The sequence below is a fragment of the Eutrigla gurnardus genome (genome assembly GCF_963514095.1).
Source record: "Eutrigla gurnardus genome assembly, chromosome: 14".
In the NCBI taxonomy this organism is placed as follows: Eukaryota; Metazoa; Chordata; class Actinopteri; order Perciformes; family Triglidae; genus Eutrigla; species Eutrigla gurnardus.
The window spans coordinates 18407545-18423967 of NC_139937.1; the positions used below are offsets into that span (position 1 = coordinate 18407545).

Below are 16423 nucleotides of genomic sequence, written 5' to 3' on the forward strand. Positions count from 1 at the left end.
GGCAGTATTTCTACAAACAGTCACTTTATTTACCTTGTTGCTGTTCTCATCTTATCAGTAAAGTTCACTCGTTGTCATGTGACCTCATTAGTAAGTGGACCCTGATCGCTGCAGTAAATGTACACAATGTGACTAGTATTTAATCTCGCTCATCTGTGTGACATGATATCAAATACAAGACGATGCGGCACTCGTTATGTATATATTTATTCAACATTCATCTGCAGCCAAAGCAGATAGAAAGACAAAACAAAGTACTTTGTATAAATACTACCAAAATTACTTAAAAATATATGTTAGGAGTGTAAACCCAGATGTTTCAGATGATCCTGGATCTGTAGAGCTGGTCCTAGATTCGTTAGAGCACAGTGGACATGAGGAGCAGCATCAACGGCAACAGAGCAACGGACAGTTGAACTCTCTGTGATCCACCTGAAAACAATGACACGAAGTACTACAGTGAGTACTACTGTTGGTACAAAGTGAGACGTGGTGCTGGACTGAACAGCAAAGCCATATAATACTTTAAACCCACCAACATTCTCTGCTAATGTCGTCTTTTCAGCTGTAATCCCTGCTGTCTAAAAGCTTCCTGTCACATGACCTTTAACCCTTAAACACCTCAGGTTGTACGTTTCACTCCATTGAAAAGTCCCTGCTGTTTATTATCTCACATTATCTGGTCACACAGACTTTACTGGGAAAGAATCAAACACCACCAAGTGGAAGAATCAATTGTTACTAAAAGGTTTTTAATACTAAATATAATAAAAGATTGATACTTGGCAGCAGTGTTTTGATACAATATTGACACGCACAATATCGAGATACTACAATGTATACTTTTCCCCCCACCCGTAGTACAATACATGGGTGGTCATTGGTTAATCTGGGTTTGAGGGTTGCTCATTGCTAATACGGTTTATAGGTAATATTATGATATGTAGCTCAGTCAGTGTCAGAAACGCCTCTAAAGATCAGATTGTTTGACCAGGTAACACATTTAAGGCCACTAAGAATAATAAAAATATGACCTTGTTTTTGTTTACTTTAACCAGTTAACATTCTGTTTTTAAGATCATGTTGTCGGCTGATTGTTTACTCGGGTCAGACTCACCTTTGTTCAGCAGCATCTTCTCAGTGACACTCAGAGATCCGTTGTGTGGTGCCGGCTTAATTTGCAGTAGTTCACACATCAGAGGGTAGACGTGGACGCTGTCGAAGGGCTCGGACAGGAAGTTCTTTTTGAAGTCTGGTCCGAAGGCCCTGAAGATGGTCTTCATGTCCATCTCTCCATTATGGAAGCCGTGGTCGCCTTTGTTGACGTAGACGATGAATCTCTGGTGGGAAACAAAAAGGATAAACTGTAGTGTCTAATTTGTTGTGACCTTTGACCTCTGACAGCGTTTTTTCGAGTTGCTGCTCGACGACTTATACCATCTTCAGATAGAGCTGTCAGTATTATACTTGGTGCTCAAGTGGTTTTAAGTTGTGAGACCACTAATATTGTATAAATGGGGCACGTTGGTGGCAATCGTACCACAACGCCTCCAACGTCTGCTGGGACCTTCGTTCCACGTCTCTCTCTCTTCCTTTTGCTTCCTGTCTTCTCTCATGTTGACTTGATTACAAAGACATAAAATGCCCAGAAACATAATTTTCAAGAGGATCAAACTGAGAGACTGAAGAAAACCCACCATGAAACATGAGACTGCAACTGTGACGGTAAAATCTGATACTCACAGAGTTCAGGTTGAATCCCAGATCAGCAATGACCACGATGGGAGGCAGACGCTCACTTTTAGCAAGATGGAAGCTCTCAGGCATCTCGTTTTTCCTGTAGACCGTCAGATTGGGTGCTTTGGACAGAGCTTCAAACACTTCCTGCTCCTTTCCTGGCCTCGGCGTCAGGATGCCGAAGCCACCATAGTCGAGGATCTCGAAGCTGGCGAGCTTGAGTAAATTCAGGTACTTGTTGAGGATGATCTCGTCCACCTGCGGCCGCTTCTTGACAGTGGTCATGCCGTGGTCGGAGGTGATGATGACGTTCAGGCTGTCCCTAAGATTATGCCGACTGATTGCCTCCCTCAGGTAGCCAATGGTGCGGTCAATCTGTTGGATTATCTTCTTCCTGTCCGGGTGGTCCGGCCCCTTGGCGTGGCCCACATTGTCCGGCTCGCCATAGTACAGTGTCACCAGGTGGAAGTCTTCATCTGAGAACCAGCTCATCACCTGGTTGATGTTCTGTTGCCACTCAGTCTCGTTGTCGTCAGGGCGACCAGACTCCTCCACAAGCACCCGGTTGACTGCCTGGCCGCTGTAGTTAGCCCCGCCTCCCGGGTAGAAGAAGGAAGCCGTTTTTAGACCCTGAAGCGACAAGAAACAAAGAGAAATGAGGTCTAGAAACACTGGCGTACTACCACTTAAATTAAAAAAAGCAACACAATCATTCATCTCCAATATTCTCTCTCTTTTAGCTCTGTTTTTGGTCTCCACCACCGAAATCATTAGTATGGCTTTTTAGCTGCTAAATGCTCCACAGAGTAGTAGGAGGGTGTAGACCACAATAACAGCACTGCCAGTCTGCAGATCTACATGGTAGCAGACATCTCTAAACCTTTAACTGAGCTGTCTCTGTGCAACACAACTGATGTACTAATACTGAGTTTAATGCGACATCAATAAAGACGGAGGAAATAGTGACATTGTTGGCCATGGATTATGCACATTTGTTGCTCTAGTGAGTATTTGCATGTGTGATTGAGTCACAAATACATTGTTGATGGTATCATTAATGAATTGTTATTAATACGCTTCTTTTGTTCTCGATCATGCTGATTGATGACCCACCTGGTTCTGAGCTGTGATCCATAATGGCAGAACTCCGTTGTCCCACCATTCTGATCTGGTCAGAGTCTGCTTGTGAGGAACTTTCTGGTTCGTCTTGGTGTTAAACATCATGTTGTGGACGACTTCGTGATCCTCCACATATCTGCCTAATAAACATTTCAACACAGAAACGTAGATAGTATTTGGTCTATTATTGCATTTTACAGCTTTTAGGACCTCAATATTTAGATAAGGGCTGTTAAAGTGTTGGAGCTGGGAAGTTGATTTAGCTGAAACCCTCTTTTTTCCCAGAGTAAGTCTATGGGCTGCAGATTCTATGACGTTACCAGAGTGTTACCGGTAATGGTGGTAAAGTGGGATGGCGACGTCATGGTCAGCATCGGTGGGGTCACGTATTTGGCTTTGACCCCTTCCTGCACCAGCTGGTCCAGGTTCGGTGTGTCCACATCCTGGTCGTAGTCCCACCTGAAACCGTCGAAGGAGATGAGCAGCAGCTTGTTCCTCTCAGCTTCCTTGCTCATTGGCTTCCCGGCAACGCAGACCAGCGCTGTGAAAAGCAAGAAGAGTACCATCCTCATGTTGGTCTCCACAGACAACTGACGGAGGACTCACCCGTCTGTGTGCTAACCTGCAGACAGGTGAGTCCCGGTTTAATATGTAACTGATCGGAGATCTGCTGGGATGGACCTTCGGCTGGAAGCCTTCATATCAACCAGCATCAGTAAATTGTGGACCCACTGATAGCTGATCAAGTTAAGATCAAAGTCTGTTTATGATTATATCTCAATATGTGACTGACACGTTTCAGAAGGGTTTCTACATATTACAGTACACAGTGTTAATGATCCATCCAGCCCGCCATTATCAACCGCTTATCCTGTACTCAGGGCCGGGGCAGGGGGGGTGGACCTGCTCCCAGCTGTCATTGGGCGAAGGGTACACCCTGAACAGGTAACCAGTCTATCACAGGGCAGACATGTAGAGACAGACAGGTAACCAGTCTATCACAGGGCAGACATGTAGAGACAGACAGGTAACCAGTCCATCACAGGGCCGACATGTAGAGACAGACAGGTAACCAGTCTATCACAGGGCTGACATGTAGAGACAGACAGGTAACCAGTCTATCACAGGGCTGACATGTAGAGACAGACAGGTAACCAGTCTAAAACAGGGCCGACATGTAGAGACAGACAGGTAACCAGTCTATCACAAGACCGACATGTAGAGACAGACAGGTAACCAGTCTATCACAGGGCTGACATGTAGAGACAGACAGGTAACCAGTCTATCACAGGGCTGACATGTAGAGACAGACAGGTAACCAGTCTATCACAAGACCGACATGTAGAGACAGACAGGTAACCAGTCTATCACAGGGCCGACATGTAGAGACAGACAGGTAACCAGTCTATCGCAGGGCCGACATGTAGAGACAGACAGGTAACCAGTCTATCACAGGGCTGACATGTAGAGACAGACAGGTAACCAGTCCATCACAGGGCTGACATGTAGAGACAGACAGGTAACCAGTCTATCACAGGGCCGACATGTAGAGACAGACAGGTAACCAGTCTATCACAGGGCTGCCATGTAGAGACAGACAGACATTTATGCAATAATCCAAAATTCAATGGAAGAATCCCATTGGCTGTTTGTGGACAGAACCAGGGGGAACGTCCTGTTCCACATACAGTACGTCATTCTACAGGATAACATAGCCGATCAGCATTATAAAATAATTAAATGGTCATAAATGAATAGGCCAGACTCATTTAAAAGAAACTCTGAATTCAAGGTTGTCTCACTGACTGTTTGAAGGACTTTCTACCGCATCTCAAGGTTATCATCAGCATGCTAGATGTCATCACGCAAAGTAAAAATAAAGCTCTGATAAAACTGTGTTCTTATTTATTTATTATGTGTTAACCTTCTCTTTCAAAGGCTCATCCAGTTTTTGAATGATTTTAGTATATTCTTTTATTATGTTCAGCAAACATTTATACAGTCTCTCTGTTCACTCTTTATTTTTTTAAATGAAAAATCAACTTGTTTGTGTCCCTGTACTGTTTTATTGCCTGGCTTATCTGTTTATCATATAATGATGGTAATAACGCCCCAATGACTCAACTCATTAGTGAGTGAGAAGGACTGAGCTGCAGTCTCTCAGGTCTTTTTTCTTACCTTCAAGATTTCCATGTTCATCCTTAACAGGAAACCCATCACCAGCCCTCAGCTCAATGTAGGCCTGAACTATCTTAAAAACTTAGGTGAGGAAGTTAACTGTCTCAGTCTGCAGCTCCGGAATCATTTTTATCACGGCCATCAGAGTATGTAGTTGTGTGTTTGTTTAAACGTGGTTTGAATGTTTTCAAATAAAACCATAAAAATACCTTCAATTATCTAATATATGGATTCAAATACATGTCTCTTATTTTGGTAGCGGAGAGAACGGAAGTAATTTATATTGACGGAATTACTTCCGGTGCACAGCGGTTCCTGTTTCACATGTTGTGCTGTCCTTGATTGAGTTTTTTTTCACTCAAAATGCGATAAAAAAGCTTCAGATTCACACATTATAACCTGCGTTTCGTTCTCCGGTTATCTGCCGGTGGCGGCCGTTGATCCGGATTCTCTGAGCCGGTATGTGGAGCCATAAACGTGCCAATAACCTCTGTGTTAACGTCTGTTAGCTGGCTAACGTTAGCGATGCTGTTAGCCATGTTGTATGACAGTAGGAGTTAGCATTGGAGAGAACCGTCATTTTTTTGGTTTTGTTCTCATTTACATTTACAAAATCTGTCATTTCTAGAGTTATTTAGACATATTATAATCGCCTATTATTATTATTATTATTATTATTATTATTATTATTGCTCTATGCTATGTTTGATTTTGATGATGTTAGTTCTGATTCTGTTCATCAGAAAGATCAGTCATTTAAGTAACAACTTAAACTGGAAAATAAACCCACTCACTATTGATGCAAGACACAATGATGGTGATGGGTTTGCAGTTTGTAGTCATTGATCATTTGGAGAGACACAAAGTGAAATAAGTAATAGACGAGCTTTAATTACACATATTGTTAACCCTTATTGTAGCTTCATTGTCTGCTCTGGTTTCTCTCAGGGATGTCTTCATTGTGGAGTCTGAGACCGCTGCTGACATCACTGATTCAAGGTGAGTCTTGTCACCCCCTCATGTCATAGTCACCTCCACACACCCGATTCACCTCCAACAACTGCTGAGGCTCATGGGTATTGTAGTATTTAGAGCCATCCCCCAAACTCTTTCTCAGAACAAAGTCAGACTTGTAATAATAAATGAAATAATTGAAGATGGTGGTCAGAACATGAATATAAGATGTTTACATGTGTCTTTCTATAACTCATCCCTCTATGCAGCATCCCAGCATGCCTCTGTTTGGACGGGTCCCACCCTCTCCAGGACCATGGCCACGCTCAACCAGATGCACCGCCAGGGGAAACCCAAACCACCTCCCAAATCTGTCAGCGCCACATTCGGCTGCCCCCAGTTGAAGGCGGTGGTCCTGAAGACCATGATCCGAAAGCCCAAGAAGCCCAACTCTGCCAATAGGAAGTGCGCTCGAGTGCGGCTGTCTAACGGGAAGGAGGCGGTGGTGTTCATCCCCGGGGAGGGACACAACCTGCAGGAACACAATGTAGTACTGGTGGAGGGGGGGAGGACGCAGGATCTGCCTGGAGTCAAACTCAAAGTGGTCCGAGGCAAATATGACTGTGCTCATGTGGTGAAGAAGAAACAGTAGACGTGGTGATGTTGTTTATTAAATACGTGTTCCCTCAAGTTCTCTTGGTGTGTCACATAACTGCATTTAGACGCATCAAACAGCCTCTTCTGGTCCCAGTCTGACCAGCACATGTTGAATCTGCCGATGTTGGGGATCAGGTCTATCTCATCTTGGATGGGGTCCAGTTCAAGTACCCAACCCCTCTACTGGGCCTCAGTTCTTTATGGAGCTGCTTGAGGAGGTTGTCGTGTTTTTGGACACAGATAGTGTATCAAGATGACTCCTTTAGAAATCTCATTAAAATCAATTCATTAATTGCTGTAATAATTATTGACTCTGTTTCTATTTGAGGGTCCATATATTGCATGTATGAATGAATGACAAGTGTTGTAAATATTTACTGGTTAGCGATGAAAAAGAACCAGTGATATATATCATCATAACAAAACATTCAAACTGTATTTTTTCACCCATGATAAGGCGGCGGTTCGTTCAGTGTTGTTGCAGTTCATCTTCCGGCTAGCAGCGGCAGCGCTGACTGTTAAACTGAGCAGCTGCTACCTACATGGCTGAGCGATGAAGAAGACGTGTGCGCCATGTTTGATTTTAGCCGAAAAATGAACTTGTGCTATATTGGATAAGTTGTGTTTTTGGTCTTTTTACCTCCACCTGAGATCGACCTGAACTCTCCTGACAAGCTGCTTAAAAGTTTGTCTTTTCTTCCGGTGGGTCGGTAATTCCAATGCAGATCTTTAATTAGCATTAAAAGACGGAAGTTAACGGTTCGTTGAGGCAGCCGTCCAGGGTGTTACGTTGTATGACGCCTGCACCGGAGCTAGCTAACAAAGCTAACATGAGCCAAAGTCAGAGCAGTATCCTGTTACTGGAGGAACATCCTACTTAGATATCGTTGGACCCTTTTTAACGGTTCAGTTCACCGTCCCGTCGCTCCACTGGAAACCACGCTAACGGTACGTGTTACGATTCGCTAGCTTGCTAACTGTTGGTTTTTTGGTGAAAATATCGGCTTGGTGTTTATGAATGTCACTGCTCTTCTGGTCTCTGATTGGCTGAATACCTGTAAAACCCCGTCGATTAAAACACATCGCGCAGGTGCAACGCCCTACGAATAAATATAACATTTTATTACGAAAAACGGGTGATTCGATACGCGAGTTTAGTGTCAATGAATTGACACGTTAATTAAAGCCCCGCTTGAGTCCTGATATGAATGGTTTGTGACAGGTTTAATCAAAACTGTGACAGTCGTCCATCCTGCCTAACGTTACTCACTGTGGTGGAACGAAACAAAGCACATTTACTAAAGCAGCAAATACAAAGGTGTGTCACTTATTTTCTTTAAACACACTGTATTTACCTGACCGCTTTAGTTACTGAAACTAAATGTTTACACGAAAAAGAGTTTATAAACATATTATTAATCAATGAAGCTCCCCAACAGTCAAGTAGCTGACAACTGAGACCATTCATCAGTTAATAAATTCAATCAATCAAGTATTTTTACTGTGTGTAATTAGTACTTTTACTGTAACTGAGTTTTTTGTTGTTGTTATTTTTTTTTTTTTTACTGTAACTGAGTATTTTTGTACTGTGATAGAGTATTTTTACTGCTTGGTTTTAGGACTTGTACTGTGACGGAGTATTTTTACTGCTTGGGTTTAGGACTTGTACTGTGGTGGAGTATTTTTACTGCCTGGGTTTAGGACTTGTACTGTGATGAAGTATTTTCACTGCCTGGGTTTAGGACTTGTACTGTGATGGAGTATTTTTACTGCCTGGGTTTAGGACTTGTACTGTGATGGAGTATGTTTACTGCCTGGGTTTAGGACTTGTACTGTGATGGAGTATGTTTACTGCCTGGGTTTAGGACTTGTACTGTGATGGAGTATGTTTACTGCCTGGGTTTAGGACTTGTACTGTGATGGAGTATTTTTACTGCTTGGGTTTAGGACTTGTACTGTGATGGAGTATTTTTACTGCTTGGGTTTAGGACTTGTACTGTGATGAAGTATTTTCACTGCCTGGGTTTAGGACTTGTACTGTGATGGAGTATTTTTACTGCCTGGGTTTAGGACTTGTACTGTGATGGAGTATGTTTACTGCCTGGGTTTAGGACTTGTACTGTGATGGAGTATGTTTACTGCCTGGGTTTAGGACTTGTACTGTGATGGAGTATTTTTACTGCTTGGGTTTAGGACTTGTACTGTGACGGAGTATTTTTACTGCCTGGGTTTAGGACTTGTACTGTGACGGAGTATTTTTACTGCCTGGGTTTAGGACTTGTACTGTGACAAAGTATTTTCACTGCCTGGGTTTAGGACTTGTACTGTGATGGAGTATTTTTACTGCCTGGGTTTAGGACTTGTACTGTGACGGAGTATTTTTACTGCTTGGGTTTAGGACTTGTACTGTGGTGGAGTATTTTTACTGCTTGGTTTTAGGACTTGTACTGCGACGGAGTATTTTTACTGCCTGGGTTTAGGACTTGTACTGTAAAAGAGGCTCTAGCTTTGTCCCTGTGTCTTGTCTCGCAGGTCCTGAGGAGACGTGTCCTCTTCAGGAGATGAATGGAGTGACGGTGGAAGCAGAAGACAGAGGAGAGGACAGTCAGTGTGCTGCTGAAGGTCGGAGGTCATGTCTTGTGTTTACAAGTGACATTGTTAAATTGACGTTGTTACCTCCTCCTACTAGTGTTGAACAGTCACTTTAAGGGTTCGCACTGACATGTTTATGATGATGATTATTAATAATCATATTGTCAACAGGGGAAACACAACGACGCAGCCGCCGGTCTAAATGCCGCCACAGCTGTCCAGTATGCAGCCGGGAGTTCTCTCGTCCGTCTCGGCTGGCGGACCACATGAACACGCACTCTGGTGATAAACCGTACAGCTGCTCCGTGTGTGGCAAGCGTTTCACCAAGAAGATCAACGTGACGTCGCACCAGCGCGTTCACACCGGAGAGAAGCCTTACTCCTGCCCAGACTGTGGCGTCAGCTACGCCCAGCCAGGCTGCCTGCGGAGGCACCGGCTCCGGCACGCTGCCAAGAGGCCTTACGTCTGCTCGGTGTGCGACCGTGGCTTCTTTCAGCGTCGCCATCTCGTACAACACGAACGGACGCACACTGGAGAGAGGCCGTTCTGCTGCCCGCTGTGCCCCAAACGCTTCGCCTCCAGGACGGGCCTCAGCGGTCACCAGAAGACCCACGCCGAGGGTAACGTTCACTCCTGCTCCTTCTGCCACAAGGGCTTCTCCACAGCGTCCTCCTTCAGGGACCACGTGAGGCTCCACACCGGCCAGAAGCCTCATCCCTGCTCGCTGTGCTGCAAGAGCTTCAACCGGCCGGGGCTGCTGAGGAAACACCTGCAGAGACACGCAGATGGCAAAGCTGAAGGTGCTGCTGGGAAGGTGAGAAAATCACCTTTAATCCACGGTCCACCAGTCACTCAGTGTCACAGTTTTAGCTCAGATGTCTGGTGGAGAAAACAAGGCGGTACGTTTAGGCGGGACTTACAAAATCTACGTCCATCATGTCAACTTCAGATAACTTGAGAGGGTCGAGGGCTCCTGGTGTTGCACAGTATTCTGTGACCCGTCCGATTCTGTGAGCAACCATTTCACCTTCAGCCAACTCCCCGGAGACAGTTGATAGAATGAATGTTATTTGCACTGTTGTTTTCTCTGAAGGAGGACAACGTCTGGTCTCATGACGGAGACAGACCGTCCCAGTGTGACGGCTCCATGCTGGACTTCCCCAGCAGGGAGGACCACCACACACCTGACCACAGCTCCACGCTGTTGGACGCAGACGACGAGGTGAGGGTGACGCTCACTACTGACTTAGTCCGTCTGTAATCAGACAGTCTAACTGAGCTACTGTTTGTTCCAGAAACCAGATGACCAGCTAACGGATGCCAGTCTGAACCAGGATGAGGAAACAGTGGTGCATTCACTGACCGGTGAGAACAACTACACAGATTATTACATTTTTACATGAAATACATGTAAAACAAACTAATATTGGTATTGGATTCTCAGACGGAGGGCCCGGCAGCCCGAAGAAGCTCCACAGCTGCTCCGTCTGTGGGAAGAGCTACCTTAGGCCGTCCACACTCAGAGCGCACTTCAAGGTCCACGCCACGGAGAACCTGTACGGCTGCTCGCTGTGCACCAAGTCCTTCAGCAACACCACCAACCTGAAGGCTCACGAGAAGACCCACATGAGCAGCAGGCCTCATTCCTGCAACATCTGCTCCAAGAGCTTCCTGAGGCCCTGCCGGCTCCGCAAACACATGACTATCCACATCAGGGACGGAGTCATAGCGGACCCCGCTGACGAGGTGAGACCAGGGACCTGTTGTACCTGTTGTACATTTGTCATTGAGGAGGTGATGTGACCTCACGTCAGCACAGGCAAAAAGGCAGTCAACTAGTTTATAACAAGTTTTTTTTAACGTATTAACATTATTTACTGTATTCACAAATGATTATGTTTAATAATTTAAAACCAGACTACGTGTATCATTTATTTATCATTTGCTTGTTCCACAATAATAATGCCATGTGATGAAAATGACTAACTCACCAGATGTGAACTAAAAGTAAAAGTATATAAAGTAATACAAATAAAGTTAAATGTGAAGGTGATGTGGTCTGTTTCAGGAGTTCTGGCTCAACATAAAGAACGAGGAGGAGGAGGAGGACGACGAGGAAGGTCTGGACGAGCAGGTAAGACCTTCAGATTTGAATCATCGTCGGAGCTACTGAATACTGAGTTGCGATTGTTTGGTCATCTGTCCAATTGTGTCTCCAGGACTCGGAGGACATCACAGCCCACTCCCTCACCACACAGTCCAGACCTCTACCTGGTAACCATGGTGACCAGGACATCTTGCCCTTGAAAGGGGATAGAGAAGAGAACAAGGATGGAGACGTGAGCGGTTTGATCAACTCTGACGGAGAGGAAGAGGACTGGAGGACGACGCTGATCGGTATGTCATCAGAGTAGGGGTCGGATGTTATTGATCATGTTGTGTTAAGTCTGAAGAATGCAGGTTTACTGGACAACAAACCACATCCACACTAATACGTTCTTCATTTAATGATGATGATAATAAAATGTATTTATAGAGGACAGCCGTTCAGAGAATGTTTCCTTGTACAGTTCAGGTCAACAGGTCTGTCCTTCTCTGTCTGTCCATAACAAGGAGACAATGTATGCATAACTCGGAGCAAAGTGGACAACCAGGAAACGACATCTAGGTCTGAAATGTGAAGCCATGGCTGAAACCTACTTTCTCTCTGTTGGCCATCACTCCTCTCTGATTGTATAGAAGTCTATGAGAAAATGACCCGACTTTTCTCTTGATTTATTATCTCAGTAAACATTGTAAACATGAGTTTATGGTCTCAATCTCTAATTCCAAGTCTTCTTTAATACAGCATGATGTTCATTTAGTCAATGATGGTTCATTTAGAGTCAAATAGACCATAAAGGAGGAGATGCTTTAGGGCGGGGCTATCTGGTGATTGACAGGTTTCCACTGCAGCGTTGTCCATGCCCCAAAAAAAACTGATGGTGTTACAGTGACTATGTCCTCTTCTTATGTACAGTCTATGTGGACAACTCACTGTCAGCTAAATGCTGTGTTCATTTCAAGGGTGAAGGTTTATTTGTGTGGTTTCAAATACTGATACACAATGTTACTGATGATGTGTCTCTGACAGGACAAGATGGCGGTTCCGAGATGGAGGCAGACATTGGCGGCGATGGGAAGAGGAAGCACTGTTGTCCCGTTTGTGGTCGAGACTGTTTCAAGGCGTCGGCGCTGCAGAAACACCTGAGGATCCACTCAGGCGAGCGTCCGTTTCAGTGCCCCACCTGCAGGAAGAGCTTCACCCAGCAGGTCCACATGACTGAGCACCAGAGGATCCACACGGGGGAGAAACCCTACACCTGCACCGACTGCAACAAGAGCTTCACCTTCTCCAGCGCGCTGCGCCGACACCAGCGGCTGCACACAGATGCCCGGCCCTACCAGTGCCCCGTCTGCCAGAAGACCTTCAAGCAGCAGAGCGCGCTCAAGAGCCACCAGCTGACACACTCGGGGGTCCGCTACCAGTGTCCACTCTGCAGCAAGAGCTTCAGCCGTGCCCTGGAGCTCACCTACCACGTGGACATGCACTCCGACACCCAGCCGTACTTCTGCAACATCTGCAAGAAGAACCTGAGTGGAGCCAGGATCTTTCGCAAGCACATGCTGAAACACGAGATGCCAAACTCACTGCAAGCTGGATCATCTGACACAGAAGTCTCAGAGTTCTGATGGTGGAGAAAGACCACCTGTGTGTCGGTGAAATAGCTGATGATCCTGTGTAGTGGTGGGGTGTGATGGTGCAACTCCAAAGGCATGTAGACACACTGAGGAGCAACTCAAATTTATTGTAAAATGATTTGAGGATTGACAGCACTGCCTTTGCATATGAAGGTCAAAGTTCAGCCTGCTATGCCTTACTTGAGGACACTTTCAAGGGTTGCTCAGTTTAACTCAAAGACGAGTGTCAGTGTATCATGTCAGTCTCTGCAGGTGTATCCAAAGGGAGTGAACGGATATTAACTTTATCATTAATTTATAGTGACCTGTTCAGGATGTACCCTGCCTTCGCCCAATGACAGCTGGGATCGGCTCCAGACCCCCCGTGACCCTAAATACAGGATAAGCGGTAGAAGATGGATGGATGGATTAATTTATAGTAGAAACCACTGCTGTGTTTATCTTTCTTTCGAATGATTCAATAAAGTGACAGAGACACTAAACTGTGTCTTGAAAAATTAACTGAATTCAGTCTTTAAAATTTTTTTAAGGTTCATCATGTGATTGTAGTTAGAAAATGCTGTTTTATTTTAAATACTGAGTTCCAAATTCAGGGCAGATTTGTGATTGAGGGATTAGGTTTGTTGGAGATGAGCCAGACCTGCACAGAATCAATGGCTAGACAATGCATGTTGGTTAGATATGGAGGTACATTTGGAGCATAACTTATTTGTAGTTGTTTTCTTCTCTCCCTCAAACGCAAAACTACAACTACACCTTCTCAAATACTTAATCACAGCTGCACAAATCCTATTCTATGAACATACGCTGACATTTTTGCTACAATATTTTGCAGTGAATATGGTGCAAAACACATTGACACACCGGTATGAAATAATTTGACGTCATGGACAAAATGTGCAAATCAGCGTGTGACTGTGTACAATGAGAGTTGCACACATTTTTCTAGTAGTAGTAGTATTTTTCAGTCCTACAACTGCGTGAATCTGCCTCTGGTCCCGACTCAGCAGAGGAGCTGCACCTGATGTGTAAGGTATGTTTTCTCCACCGTTCTACTTTGAAATACTGGCGATGGCTGAGCTGGCACTTACTGGTGCTAACAACAACAACAAGTATTTTCACAGTGGTATTAGTACTTTTTACTGTAATTGTATTTTTACAGTGACTGTGAGTACTTTTACTGTTACCAATATTACACTGTAAAAATAGTATATTTTCTTTCATTTTTTTCTGTGCGGTACAAGGCTTTGGTAAAGCCCCGGCCGTTTGCGACAGTTTCTATCGTTATACGGTAACGTAAAGTCTTGCAGACGAGGTAAACATGCGGAGAGTTTAGTAGCCGGACGAAACACCCAGATGGTAAGATTATATACTTAATTGATATACTTGAGTCGATATTGTGACATGTCGCACTTGTTTCAGGGCTGTGGTGTCTTTGGCTGCACACGAGAAGTTAGCTTTCAGGGCTTTCTGACAGAAACAACCCCAGGTTTAGACAACAAACGTACTGGTTGGTTGGGGGAAAGCCCAGAATTCAACTTTATCCCGTCGGTTTTTTACATTGAGCACATTCTTGTGAACATAAACTAATTCTGTTAGCCTGTAACTTAGCCGAACTTGCTAACATAACGTTAGCTAACAACAATATCTGCTTAGTTTTCTGCCAGTTCATTCCATATTAGCTGGACTAAAGTTACGTGAAGAATTTGTAGCATAAACGAACGTTTAGTCAAACCTTCGTTTGTCGAGCCTCGAAACGCCTGTTATGTCGACATACAAGTCACCGCGCCGATCTCCGTTAAAAATACTCCGAATTAGAGTTTTCTCTGTCGCCGGGGAATCTGCTCTCGTTGCAAAAATATTTATAATCACGTTTTTAAATCCTTACGGTGTTCTTTATTACTTTGGCATACACCCAGAATACAAAACGCTGTCGGATTTGGCTTAATTTTCCAATTTACCAGCCCGGTGACAAACCGGAAGTCATCACCAAGCGTTTCACAGTGGATGGAACCACTCTGTCTGTCCACTGACAGTTTGTCCTCTGACTGTCATCAGTCTGTCCACTAATTGTTCTCTGTCCGTCCTCTTACTCTCCACTATCTGTCCTCCGTCTGTCCACTGTCTGTCTTCTTTCCATCCTGTCTGTCCTCTGACTGACCACAATCTGTCTGCAGTCCGACTGTCAACAGTTTGTCCACACTCTTTCTTCTGTCCATTGATTATTCTCTGTCTGTCCACTCTCCTCTGTCCCTCCACTGATTGTACTCTTACTGTCCTCTGTCTGTCTGCAGATGGAGAACTACGCTAAGGCTAGGACGGTGGAGCAGCTGTCCGTTTGTCCATTTTCCGGAATCCCCTCAGACACGCCGGAGGTCCGTGTCAAAGATGGCAGCAAGATCCGCAACCTGCTGCGTTACGCCCTGAGCCGCATGGAGGTCAAACAACGAGCTGCTGAAGATGAGGGACGACCGGCGTCGGAGGACGGCGGCGTGGCCGCGGAGGGACAACAGGAAGCGGCGGCCCGGCCGCTCTGCAAACAGATTGTGTTCACGGCGAGCGGTAAGGGCGTCTCCAAAGCCATCACGTGTGTTGAGATCGTGAAGCGGCGAGTCAAAGGGCTCCACCAGCTCACCAGGCTGCTGTTCAGCACCGTGGACGAGGTCTGGGAGCCCCTGGAGCCTGTCGGCCTCGACAGCCTGACGGTCAGCAGGAACCAGCCCACCATCTGGATCCTCCTGTCCAGAGAGCCGCTGGACTCCAGCCAGAGTGGATACCAGGCACCGGGACGCTATGATGCCCTGTGGGCTCAGTCCAACAAGGGGGACAGTGGAGGGCTTGCCGGACCGAAAGCAGGACACAAGAGGAAGAAAGGAGGAGGCAGAGGACGGGGATTCGAACCTGGACGTCAGACTGGACGGTCCAGAGAGGCCGCTAAAGGACAGAGTTGATTTAACTGCATGGACATAAAGAAGACGCTGTGAAGGAGCATAAAGAGGACACTCTGAGGACACTTAGTGGACACTTTTCTACATATTAACTACAGATGTAAATTCTTCCATCAGTGTTTATTCAGTTTCAGTCGTTTGTTTAGCTGCCCATTGTTTAGTCAGCGTTTAATCAGCAAACTATGAACTCGATTAGTGATCTGACAAAACTGATGGTGTGATCTGTAAATTCTTAACAACAAAGAAAAGTTTGATTTGTGGTTAATTTCTCTAACAGTGATCAGTGTCCTCAAAATGCCTCCACAGGCATTTCATGTGTTTATTGCTGTTTTTTTGTTTGACCTTAAATTTGACTTGAGTAAAAGATGTTTTATTTGTTCCACCCTGAAGCGTCCAGTGTCCTCGTCTTCATTCAACAAAGACATCAGCTGCTCATCAGTCTCAGAGAGAGGCGTCTCTACAGGTCAAATGTGACGGAGACATTCAGTGTCCTTGA

The 16423-nt window shown here is 45.2% G+C and overlaps 4 protein-coding genes across 4 annotated transcripts; 3 read left to right on the forward strand and 1 right to left on the reverse strand.

Moving 5' to 3' along the window:
- Window positions 1-358: 358 nt before the first annotated feature.
- LOC311024864 (ectonucleotide pyrophosphatase/phosphodiesterase family member 7) lies at window positions 359-5877 on the reverse strand (the record flags this gene model as incomplete). The annotated part of the gene is made up of 7 exons (XM_084027439.1): window positions 359-432; window positions 1118-1340; window positions 1744-2367; window positions 2851-2996; window positions 3188-3397; window positions 5035-5115; window positions 5829-5877. 7 exons carry the CDS (start codon window positions 5875-5877, stop codon window positions 359-361), a joined length of 1407 nt encoding a protein of 468 aa, XP_083883565.1.
- Window positions 5335-6937, forward strand: mrps12 (mitochondrial ribosomal protein S12). The gene is made up of 3 exons (XM_084025999.1): window positions 5335-5493; window positions 5983-6033; window positions 6258-6937. Exons 2-3 carry the CDS (start codon window positions 5985-5987, stop codon window positions 6638-6640), a joined length of 432 nt encoding a protein of 143 aa, XP_083882125.1. The 5' UTR covers window positions 5335-5493; window positions 5983-5984; the 3' UTR covers window positions 6641-6937.
- Window positions 6938-7331: 394 nt separating this feature from the next.
- On the forward strand, window positions 7332-13392 carry LOC311023874 (uncharacterized protein). Its single transcript, XM_084025982.1, has 9 exons — window positions 7332-7347; window positions 9178-9267; window positions 9409-10052; window positions 10332-10460; window positions 10534-10603; window positions 10683-10984; window positions 11307-11372; window positions 11458-11635; window positions 12372-13392. Exons 2-9 carry the CDS (start codon window positions 9207-9209, stop codon window positions 12968-12970), a joined length of 2049 nt encoding a protein of 682 aa, XP_083882108.1. The 5' UTR covers window positions 7332-7347; window positions 9178-9206; the 3' UTR covers window positions 12971-13392.
- Window positions 13393-14245: 853 nt separating this feature from the next.
- On the forward strand, window positions 14246-16316 carry rpp25l (ribonuclease P/MRP 25 subunit-like). The gene is made up of 2 exons (XM_084025997.1): window positions 14246-14338; window positions 15274-16316. Exons 1-2 carry the CDS (start codon window positions 14336-14338, stop codon window positions 15928-15930), a joined length of 660 nt encoding a protein of 219 aa, XP_083882123.1. The 5' UTR covers window positions 14246-14335; the 3' UTR covers window positions 15931-16316.
- The last annotated feature ends 107 nt before the right edge of the window (window positions 16317-16423 follow it).